Below are 12,235 nucleotides of genomic sequence, written 5' to 3' on the forward strand. Positions count from 1 at the left end.
GAATAAATTTTTTTTTTATTATAGTAACTTTTTATTGACAGAATCCATATGGCTGAGTAAATTATGGTATATGAATGCTATGGAATAATACTGTTCTCTAAGAAACAATCAGCAGGATGATTTCAGAGAGGCTTGGAGAGGCCTACATAAAGTAATGCTAAGTGAAATGAGCAGAACCAGGAGATCATTATACACAGGGGCAAGAAGACTACAAGATAAATTCTGATGGATGTGACTCTCTTCAACAATGAGAGGATTCAAACCACTTCCACTTGTTCAGTGATAAAGAGAGCCATCTACACTCAGAAAGAGAATCGTGGGAACAGAGTGTGGAACACAACATAGCATTCTCACTTTCTCTGTTGTTAATTGCTTATATTTTGTTTTGTTTTTCTTTTCCTTCCTTCTTGATCTGATTTTTTTTTTTTTTTTGGTGCAGCAAGATAACTGTATAAATATGTACACATATATTGGGAAAAAAAATATAGCTTATGATAAGAGATATTCCCAAAGGCCTAATTTGTTCAGTAGAAAGCCACTTAGAATCGAAATCTGGAATATTTAGGTTCAAGTCCCAGCATAATGGATTTTATTTTTACTTTTATTTTTAATTTTATTGAAATTTATATTGAATTTTAAAAATTCACTAAAGCATTTATTTTCTTGACCCCAGTGGAGAAAAAACAAAAACAAATAACCTTGTAACAAATATGCATAGTGAAGCAAAACAAATTGCACCTGACCAAATCATAAAACGCGCGTTTCATTATGCAAATTTAGTCCATCTAGAGGGGTAGAGCACACTTCTTCAATGATTAGCGAGTAAACCACTGGCAGAGGTCACGCCCACTGCTGGTTCTTGTCCGTCAACGTCAACAAACTCATTTTTTTCCAGCTCCAGTCCTACACCCCTCTCTCCACATTTCTACCAAATATCGCAGAATGACTTATTGACTCTTACGACAGTAACTCGGGCCAGCTTTGCTCTACTCCCGACATCCCACGTCAATTAACTGGAACCAAATCAAACTTCACGTGTGCACCAATCTAGGCGGCGTCACGTGACGAGGTCGGTGCTTGAGCATCCTCGCCTCCTACCAGGCTCAAGGGGCGTGTGGGCGGAGCTCCCGTACGTAATGTCCCGGCCTACTACCAATCATCCCCATGATGCCGGGGAAGTAGGGAGTGGGTGGAGTGCTGGAAGTCTCAGCGCGCATGCGTTTTCGGCGGACGGTGACGTTCGTCGCGTCGCGCGTCGTCGCGCGTGCGCAGAACCTTTGCGGAGCGCCGTGCCGGAAGCCAACATGGCGTCCGAGCGCTCTCCAGGCTGCTGTGGTTATCGCGGCCGCATCTGAAAAAGATAGTCTGAGGGGGTCGAAGCAGCGGGGCGTAACGGAGGGGCGGGCGCTGTAGTCGGTATGGCGCGGCACAGGAACGTCCGAGGCTACAACTACGATGAAGGTGAGTCCAGAGACCAGTCCTTCCCCCTGTCACCCTGGGCCGCGGCCTTGGGCCCTATGGGGCTCCCTGCTTTTCCTTATCTCTTGGCCTACTCTTCTGCCCCTTCCTTTTGGCTTCTCTCAAAATCCGGAGTCCCGGAGCGATGATTTTGGAGCGTGGAGGCCGGGGCAACTAGTTCGACCCAAACAAATGGGGCAAGAGAAAGATTTGTCGGAGAGGGCAAGAAGCTGACCCAGCTGCTAGGGGTGATACCACTCATGGTCATTATTTTTCATTTGTTACGTGGGCAGCGTGCGTACCCTGTTGGGCAGGAATTTGGCAAGGTAAAGATTTTGGTGTGTTTACTACCTGCCACTTAGTTGACGCTTATTGGGGCAGTGTAAATCTCATTCTGGGAGACTTTCTTTAAGGTGTATGCACACACATATGTTTTCTTTAGTGCCTGTCCCTCTTTTCTGCTCCCCTCTGCCAGAATCTCCAAGAACAACACGGTTTTTTGCATTGCTCTTTCTCTTAACCCCCGCCCCCCTAAAAAACCACACACACACACACACACACCCCTAAGCTCCTTTAAAACGAACAAATAAAAACCACTACCCAGTTTGGAGAAATCCTTTTGTGATAGTCTACAATTGAAGTTAAATTTTTAGCGTTTTAAGGGTTATTCTTTTGGTATAAATACGAGTATTAAAAACGTTCAGTATTCGAAAGATGTGTTTTTGTGTTGTGCACTCAAGAATTGTATGAATGAACTGATTATCTTGGCTTTGTTCCGTTTGACTTTCCTACTAAATTAGGAGTTTTAGAAATTAGTGATGGATATATAGGTGATGATAAAAGTACAAAGAAGGGAAACGAAAATGACTAGTGACTTTTACCTGAGAATCGAGTAAGAGAGGAGATTGTAACTAAATGCTATGCAAGTCTTGTAGGGTCATGGCTAGGATGAATTTGGTTTTGTTTACCAAATCCCTAAGTAGTTATATAATGGAGGAACTTTTGAGTTTGTATGACAGAAAAAAGTACTTACTTGCTCACTGGGTATCAAATAAATGGATGTAATTATTTTAAAACATATAATTCGATTCAGGGACAGTAACAAATTTGGTAATTTAGAAAACTGTTTCCTCTATTAGATATAAGCGCTTTGAGAGCAAATCTTTTCCCTTCACTTACCCTCTAGTTCTAGTTCTAAGCATATAGAAGGCACTTAAATGTTTCTTTAATGTAAGCAAGTTATAGTAGAATTTTCAAAGGAAAGATAGGGATTTAGGGACATAAACATTAAACATTTGTACTTGCAAAGCAACCAAGACATATCCTTATACAATTTTTTTTTTCAAACTGTCAGTTATCCATTATGATATTTGTTAGTTCCTGGTATTGCCTAAAATGGAAACCTTTTAAAGCTTGTCTAAATGTTGTAGATCACAGATGTATAAGTAAACATAAGATTAAGTGGAAGATCTGAAAACAAAACACTGTGAATAGAATTATTACTATCTGTGTACATTTTGTTTTTGAACTGAACACCTAATTTTTTCCCTCAGTTTATTGACTCTCCTTAGTTCAGGTTGCCATGTTTTCTTTAGAATATTTGGTGACATCATAACCACTTTAAATATGTCAGGATCAGTTTTCTTCATCTTGTTTGTTTTAGGTGTTGGTGAGGATACTGACTTTCTAGAATTGACAAATCCTTTCAAAACATGAGTCAGCATGATGAAAAGGCCAAAAAAAAATTTTTAATAGAAAGTCATTTTGTGAAATAAATGTCTTTTGAATGATTAATATATTTTGAAATGCTTTTTGGTTTATGTTTCATAGGAAGAATTGCTAATGCAGAATTAATATGCTTTATGTGGCTACTTCTTAAAATTGAACATGATTTCATTTAAAATTGTAAATTTTAGTTTTCTGTTCTGTTTGCTCAAGGTTTCTCTCCCCCCCCCCCCCCCCCCCCTTTCTGGTTCTGAGAAATTTTTCATGAACTTTGAAAATTAGTTAAATTCCTTTCTGATTAGCATTTAACTTTTTATGATTTTTGTGTTAAAAGTAACAATTTATTAAGTATATTGTGCAGACTTGTGCCAGTTACACTCCTTTTATTTTGGGATCCCACTTTTTGGATTCTTGCTATTTTTCCTGACCCTTTTGAAATTAATAGACCAATAAGCACTCAAATCTAATTATTTTAAGGTTATGGGCATCCATACCTAGTCTTTAGTTTATTTCAGCAGTTTAACTAATATTTGTTCCCACTGTATAAAGAGAATACTGCTAAGCCCATAACGAGAAGGATGCTGTTTACATGGAGCTTATGCTGTAGTATGGGAAATAAAACTGTACATTGTTTTTCTGGAATTTAATGTCTCTTGAAATAATAAGACATGAAAGTAGATAACAGGAAAATGATTTTACTGTCTCTGCCACTAAGCTCTGCCAGTTGTATTAAGATATATTCTATTGATTACAGTGTTGCCTGGATAAAAAGATGGGTAGATCGTTCATTTTGGCCTAAACAGCAACTTAGAGTATACATTCTAAAGATAGTAATGCATGGTATTTTATTTTCTTGGAGAAGCAATATGAAATACAAATGTGGAAAAAATTTAAATACAGGGACAGAAATATTAGTTAAATAAAAAAGCCACTTGAAAAAGAAAATTAAAACAACTCTGGGAGTTTCCCTCACATTCAAATTACCATATAAAGAAAGATGAAACTAGTGTTGGAGGGGATTGTAGAAATGTAGACATACTTAAAATTAATTGAAACTGTGCACAAGGAAACTGAAATGAAAAGACATCTTTGAATTGTGTGAATTGGTATGTGCCAGGCACTATCCAAAGTTTTGGAGCTGCAAAGGAAAAAATAAAACAAACACAAACCAAGTTCCTGCTTTTTTTAGGAGCTGATAGTTTAGTCGGGGAGATTGCAAACAACCTCCAAGATATATTGGAGAAGAATCTCAGAGGGAAAGCACTATTTAAGAAGTACTGAGAAAAGCTTCTCACAGAAGGTGAAATTTAAATTAAGTCTTGAAGGAAGCCATAGAAGCCATGAGGTAAAGCTGAAAAAAGAGAAAAGTTCCAGGCATGAGGGATGTTGTTAAGTCGTTTCTAACTCTATATGACCATAGCATGCCAGGGCCATCTATCTTCTGTCTCTTACAGCTGTGTTTTGCTATTGGAAAAACCATACCTTTGACTTTACATGTATCATTGTCGGCAAAGTAGTGTTTATGCTTTTTAGTATTGCTGTCCAGATTTGCCATAGCTTTCCTTCCAGGGAACAAGCATCTTTTAATTTTATGTCTACTGTTGCTGTCTGCAGTGAGTCCAAGAATATAAAATCTGATCCAGCTTCTCTCCTATTTGTCAGGAAGTGATGGGACCAGTTATTTTTTTATTTTTTGATGTTAAGCTGCAAACTAGCTTTTATGCTTTCTTCTTTTATCTGTCAGGAGGTGTTTTAATTTCTTTTTACTTTATGCCATCAGAAAGATATCGTCTCCATATCTGAGATTGTGGATATTTTTCTTGGTAAACATAATTCAAGCTTTTGATTTATCCAGCCTGGCATTTCTTATGAAATGACATGGGAAATAGCAAATGGAAAATACTCTGATTTGGGAAATATGGAGTATCTTGTGTGAGGAAAACTAGGGAGGCTAGTATAACTGAATCAGAGAGTACCTGAGGGAAAAGTGAAGTATAAGAAAACTGAAAAGGTTAGAGAGGACCAAGTTAAGAAACATTTTAAAAACCAAAAAGAGAATTTTATATTTGGATCCTATAACTAATACGAAAATACTAGAGTTTATTGAATGGGGTGGGGGGAGGGAGATAAAGAATTTGCTGATAGCTGAATAGGAAGATGTACTGGAGCTGTTAAACCTTTTGATCCCATTACTGGGCATTTACACTGGTCCAACATTTCCCCTAAATATTCATAGCAAGCAATACTTTTTGTAGCAAAGAACTGGAAACAAAGTAGATACCCATTGGAAAGTAAATTTGAAATCTTTGAAACAATTATTGGAATAACATATTCTAGGGTCTCCTTAACATAGATGTGTTTATTTTAATGTTGGAACATTATTGATTAGAATGTAAGATCATTTGATATTTATTTTAACTTATTGTATATTTCATTTAGATTTTGAAGATGATGATCTCTATGGCCAGTCTGTAGAGGATGATTATTGTATTTCACCATCAACAGGTATGTGTTCTGGATGAAATTGAGAGTCTTGCAATGTGTTTTTTTTTTTTTTTTTTTTGGGAGGGGGGGGTGGATAAAAAGTACTGATTTTCTATATCTGATATTTATCAGAAGAATGCTACATTGTGTAAGCTCTTTGAGGGCTAGGACTTTTTAATTTTAACTTTGTAACCATGTTATCCAGTAATATTTCTTATTTAAGAAACCACTTTATACTTAACGGTTGAATTGTCTTAGAAGATAAATAATATACATTTGAAGACATGAGTTTCAACTATAAATAAAACTAAACTTTTAACCAACTTGTAGAAAAAATGATATGCATGCTTTTTTCCCTTGTGTTGTTGGAGATGAGAAATATTGTTTTTTGGGTGGTGTGGAATGCAAAGTTAATGAAATGGCTCTTGATTTTGTAGTCATGTGAACTGCATTTGAGAATCCTACATCTGTTCCTTCAGATTTGTAAAATGATTTATCAGGTTTCTTCCAGTTGTAAGTCCTATGATCCTAATTCTTTTTTTTTTTTTTTTTTTTTATAGCTTTTTATTTACAAGATATATGAATGGGTAATTTTTAAGCGATGACAATTGCAAAACCTTTTGTTCCAACTTTTCCCCTACTTCCCCACCCCTTCCCCCAGATGGCAGATTGACCAATACATGTTAAATATGTTAAAGTATAAATTAAATACTGTATATGTATACATGTCCAAAAATTTGCTGTACAAAAGGAATCGAACTTTGAAATATTGTACAATTAGCCTGTGAAGGAGATCAAAAATGGAGATGGATAAAAACAGAGGGATTGAAAATATTATGTAGTGGTTCATGGTCATCTCCCAGAGTTCTTTTGCTGGGTGTAGCTGGTTCAATTCATTATTGCTCTATTGGAACTGATTTGGCTCATCTCATTGTTGAAGATGGCCATGTCCATCAGAATTGATCATCATATAGTATTGTTGTTGAAATATATAATCCTATGATCCTAATTCTAATTTGCTTATGCTGGAATGGTACGATATTGAATAATATTATAGAATTTCACAGATGTTTTTGGCAAAGCTTTTTATTTTTTATTCTCTGTTAATAGTTATTAGATAATTCATGTATAGTGACTCCCAAAATATTAGAGGACTGAATTTTCATTTCATTGATGTTTTGTGGGTAGTCTTGTGTAAAGTTTGAGGCAGTGCTGTAATACTTTTTTCCTATACAAAAATATAGGAAAAAGATTGGAGCAGAATTCTGCATTGAGACTTTTGTATATTGACAATATTGAGGTGTTCTATAAATTTTCTATTAATGTAGCTTCCCACTTCCAAAAATTTGCATGTAAGTTGATTATTTGGTACTTTAGAATACATTTCCTCTGAGAAACAGTATTATAAAAATGGTGACTAGATGCCAGATCTGAACCACAAAAACATATTTAGTCTATTTATTATCTACCTGAAAAGGCAGCATGGTTTAATGGATAGAGTTCTAGAGTTGGAGGCAGGAAAGAAGAATTTAATTGAAATTCTGTCACTCTTAATAGTCAAGTCATTACCCTAAGTCACAGGCAAAGCATTTTCCTGTTTCAGGCACTAATCTTCAGTGCTGTAGTTGTGTGGACAGGCAGGTCACAAAGTTCATGTAGTACAAAATGGTTGCAGTGTATGGTGTCCTGGTCTCCCTAATGGTGGTACTGGGAGGGGCACAGTGCAGCCTGCATGCTCAGCAAGAGAAGTAGCAGCACCACTGGCAGGAGCCCAGGTGGAGGCAATGACACATTCTAAGAACTCTTTAGAGTCCTTAGGAGGACCCAGGACTCCTTGCAGTCCTATGCTCAGGACTGTAGCTTCCATATCTAACCTTCCTCTCACTCCCCCTAAAAAAAAAAAAAAAAAAAAAAAAAATCTCCTTCCAAGGGAAGCTTGAACAGTGTGGAGTGGAGAGAGTATAAAGGTTGCTTTTCTTCTCAGAAGGGAGGAGCCTGGTTGGATGAACTGGCTTGTTTCTCTGCTGAAAACCCCACTTGCTCTTTTGGAGAATTTGGTTGGCAAGGATGGTTAGGCTGAGGACTAGAGCTGTACTCCTTATGGGAAAAATTTGTTTGGTACTTGTCATACCTTTTGTAAACAATTAATGATGAGTAATGAGGTACCACTGAATATAGAGATGGATGGTGGTGTTGCATATGTGATACCTGAAGTATAATAATCTACTAATGGCACTTCTACAGAACATAACTTATGATAATAAATAATGTTTACTTTGGTAAAAATATACTCGGGATTCTTACCTTAAGATATCAGAAGCATATCTCTTTTTCTTCCTAGTAATATGGATGTTGATAGAGCTTTTGTAATTTGGTGGTAGAATTGGTGAATATTTTGGAGGGAGTTGATGGGGAGAGGGTGCTTCAGATTTTTGAAAATCAATTGTTAGCCTTAGGGAAATTTAATTCCTGGCTAAAATCTTTTATTTTTCTTCCTTAAGTAACAGCCTATTTCTTCTGGGCATTTCATTACAGGTACTGGGGCAGATTTAGAATTAGGGTGAAAATCAGGTTAGATAATCTGGGTTTGAGAGTGGGAGGCAGACAGAACGGGAGATAACATTGGTTAGATGTTGGAATTGCTGCTTGATGTGAGCAATCCTGGAGCTAGGATAGGTAGTGGTGGAAAGAATGGATTTACAACTTCTAGAGTAGGAGTTCTTATCCATTTTCTTTCTTAACCATAGGTCTCTAGTGAAACCTGTGGATCCTATGTCAGAATGATTATTTTAAAAAATAAAATATTATTTTGTAGGAATTCAATTATACTAAATACAGTTATCAAAACATTTTTAAAAGTTCAAGGACTCCTGCTTAATAATAATATTTTGACTACTAAGTCTTGTTACCTCAGAGCCTTCTGTTCACCTTGGCAATAATTTAGAAATAGGACAGGATGAGAGAAGAAAATATTCCCTCTTATATTTCTGAAGAAATAAGTTTCTTCTTTGTAGTGGCTCTTGCATACATCCCTTTTGTAGTAATCTTTTCTGGCTCTTGTTTTTTCCTCTTCCTCCTCCTTCTCCATTATTCTTGAAGAGCACCAATGACATCAGGAAGGCGATCTCTTGACTTGAAAGTGAATTGGATTTAAGTGAGATTGTGAAAAGTCACCAGCTTCACTATCGCTCATCAGAGTTCAGTGGCATTCAAAGATCAGGAAAACTGGTGTTGGCCCCCTGAAGTTCTTCAGTAGCTTCCTCTAGGTCTTCTATTTAGTTTTATTGGAGAGTTTTCTATATTTTTCTTATAAGCACCTGTTTTTTTCTTCAGAACAAATTTACCATCATGTCAAAGGATATTTGGTTTATCTAAAAATTTCTTGTTGTTATATTCTCTTTACAAATATCTATTAGAGGTAGAAAAATCCTTGAAAGAGTTAGTATAGCCTAATCCATGACGTGATTAATTGCATTTCATACTGTTTTCTGACCTGAGCTACATCTTTTGACTCAATCCAGTGTTTTTCTATCAAATTACACTTAAAGCAGTCCTGATGTACTTGTGTTTACAGTATGTAGCATACTTAAAAGTGCTGCCTTTATATGTTAACGGAAAGTGAGGCATAATTAAAAGTTTATTAATGCATTTTGTTTTTACACTGCCACTTGATGCACAATGAGGTATTGTTATCAGAATATTTTTAAATTAGCTTAAACAAAATTAATTTATGCATATGTTCAGCTTTTAGCATTTTATTGTGTGAATTTATTTTTGAGCCCCCACTTAGAAGTGTAATCAACCTGGGAATCTAGCTTAGCCAGTTTCTTTTTATTTCATTAAAGTACCATAAGAAGAAAGACCGCCTGCTTCTTTAAACCCAATCTCATCTTCAAAACATTCTACACTTTCAAAAAAGCTAATGAATTCAGTTAAATGATTTTACTTTTATTCCTGCTACTAAAATATAACATTTACATATCATTTTAAGATTTGCAAAACACTTGACAAATATTATCTTGTTTTATCTTTACACTCACCTCGGGAATAAAGTGCTTTTATAGTCCCTGTTTTGTAGATAAGGAAATGGAGGAAAGGTCACACTCTAATGTATTTCTTTAGTAGTTTATTTTAGTCCTAGATGGGAATTTAAAGAGTACTGCATTTAGAGTTAGAAACTTAGGTTACAATTCCAAAAATAATTGATATTTTGGTTATAAGTAGAACTTTGGTAGAATTGCTTTTTTTACCTAGAAATTAAGGATTGGTAAATATCAAAATTCTTGGCAACATAATGGGCTTTTTGATTGTCCTCAAACACACAATTGTCAATTAACAATAAGCACCTACTTCTATATGCTAAGAACTATGCTAAACATTAGGGATACAAATAAAGGTAAAAATTCCTTTGGAGCTCTAATTGCAAACAACTGTGTACAAACAAGCTATATGCCAGAGGAAATGGAGATAATGAATTAAGTAAAATTAAGGAGTAGTATCTGGAAAGGTTTTTATTAAGGTGGGGTTTTAGTTGGGACTCAAAAGAAGCTAAGAGAGGTGGAGGTGAGGAGAGGTAGTTAATGGGGGACAACTACTAAAAATAAGTATCTTGTTTTAGGAACAGCAAGGAGGTCAGTGTCATTGAGTGTGTTATAAGTATGGTTGGGTGTAGGATAGGGGCTTTCTTAAGGTGTAAGAAGAATGGAAAGATGAGTAGAGACAGGTTATGAAAGGCTTTCAGTGACAAACAGAATTTCATATCTTGGAGGTGATAGGGAACTACTGGAGTTTATTGATTGGAGGAGGGGAGGGGAATAATATAGTCAAACCTTTACTTTAGGAAGATCATTTTGACAGCTAAGTGGAGAATGTCCTGAAATTGGGACAGACTTGTGGCAGAACAAACAACCACAAGGCTATTATAATAGTCTAGGTGTAAGGTGATGAGCATATAACCGGGTGGTGGCAGTGTCGGATGAGAGAAAGAAGCACATGGGAGAGATGTTACAAATATAAAATGACAAATCTTGGCACCAGGTTGAATAGGGAATTTTTACACACATACACCCAAACCCACTTATATATATGTAAATATACAATATACATGTAGGTATGCCTATGTGGACAGCTAGATGGTACAATGGGTAGACCTGAAATCTGTTCAAAGTTCCTAAGTTCAAAGCCAGCCAAGGGCACTTACTAGCTGTGTGACCTTGGGGAAGCCACATAAGATGGTCTCAGTTTCTTCATGTGTAAAATGAAAGGGAAAATGGCTAACCACTCCAGTATCTTTGCCAAGAAACTTCAAATGGGATCACAAAGAGTCAAACAGTGATTGGAATGACTGAATAACAAGTGTATGTATGCATGTGTATATTATATAAGTAATAAGCACATATATATATGAAATATGTACATATATGATATCTTTAAATGTCATCTAAAGTTATTATTATTCTTATTTTGACAAAAGTTAGCTTCAAATATAATTTGGGCTGATGAGGAAACTGAAGTTCAGACAAGCTAAGTGGCTTACCCAAGGTCACACAGATAGTAATATAATCTTTTTGAGAAGAGGACCTGTTTTTTTCTATTTTTATTTGGTACTGAAATCAACAAGACTTTATTAAGTGGCTAGCATGCCAGGTACTGCTAGGTGCTTTTAAACAGAGGTAAAAACAAAACAGTCTCTGCTTTCGATGTGGTCAGATTTAATGAGGATAAAATAAAAAATACACAGACAATTAAAGATAAAATAGATTCAAAATAATTTCCAGGAGGTAGGGCATATATGTAATATAAAGGGCAATTTAAGGGTAGAATAGGTACTTAATGTTTTATTTAGTTGAAATGACTTGAAAATTGGAAGACAGATTTTAACCCCTATGATTTCAAATCTATCCCTTTTTTCATTATATGGTGCTTGGTATTTGGAGTTTTGTTCTTCCATCAAGCATTTATTTAATACCTATAATGTGCTAGGCACTGGGAATGAAGCAATCTTTATTCACAAAGAGCTTACATTCAAATGGGAGAGAAAATAAGTATGTAATTAAATATATGCAGTATAAATATAAAGTGAATACAAATATATGTAATATAATTAATCATAAGGGTAGTTTGGGAGAGAAGGAAGTACTAGCATTTAGGAGAGAATGAGAAAAGGTTTCAACATAGAAAAATGGTACATGAGCTAAGTCTTAAAGGAAGAGAAGGAAGGAGTGTTTGCTAGATTTGTGGGACCAGTCCTGGGAGGTGGGTGGGCAAATGTTTTGTATTAATAATGTAGAAAAAGCCAATATAACTGGATCACAACATGGGATGTATATTTGAGGACTTATTTTTTTTTTTTAATTAAAGCTTTTTATTTACAAAACATGCATGTAAAATTTTTCAACATTGACCCTTGCAAAATCTTCTGTTCCAAATTTTCCCCTTCTTCTCCCCCATTCCCATCCCCTAGATGGCAGGTAGTCCAATACATGTTAAATATGTTAAAATATATTTTAAATTTAAATGTAAATATGTATGCATATTTGTACAGTTATGTTGCTGCACAAGAAAAATT

General features: G+C 35.6%; 1 protein-coding gene across 2 annotated transcripts in view; it reads left to right on the forward strand.

Moving 5' to 3' along the window:
* Positions 1-1,154: 1,154 nt before the first annotated feature.
* Positions 1,155-12,235, forward strand: part of HBS1L (HBS1 like translational GTPase) — a 131,654-nt gene continuing 120,573 nt past the window's right edge. Inside the window, exons 1-2 of one of the 2 annotated variants that reach the window (XM_003769473.4) lie at positions 1,155-1,461; positions 5,623-5,688. In XM_003769473.4, coding sequence (XP_003769521.1) covers positions 1,419-1,461; positions 5,623-5,688 — 109 coding nt within the window. In that variant the 5' untranslated portion in view covers positions 1,155-1,418. The remainder of the gene's footprint in view (positions 1,462-5,622; positions 5,689-12,235) is intronic. The other variant, XM_003769472.3, reaches the window with a different exon arrangement.

Source organism: Sarcophilus harrisii, chromosome 4 (assembly GCF_902635505.1).
Source record: "Sarcophilus harrisii chromosome 4, mSarHar1.11, whole genome shotgun sequence".
Classification (NCBI taxonomy): Eukaryota; Metazoa; Chordata; class Mammalia; order Dasyuromorphia; family Dasyuridae; genus Sarcophilus; species Sarcophilus harrisii.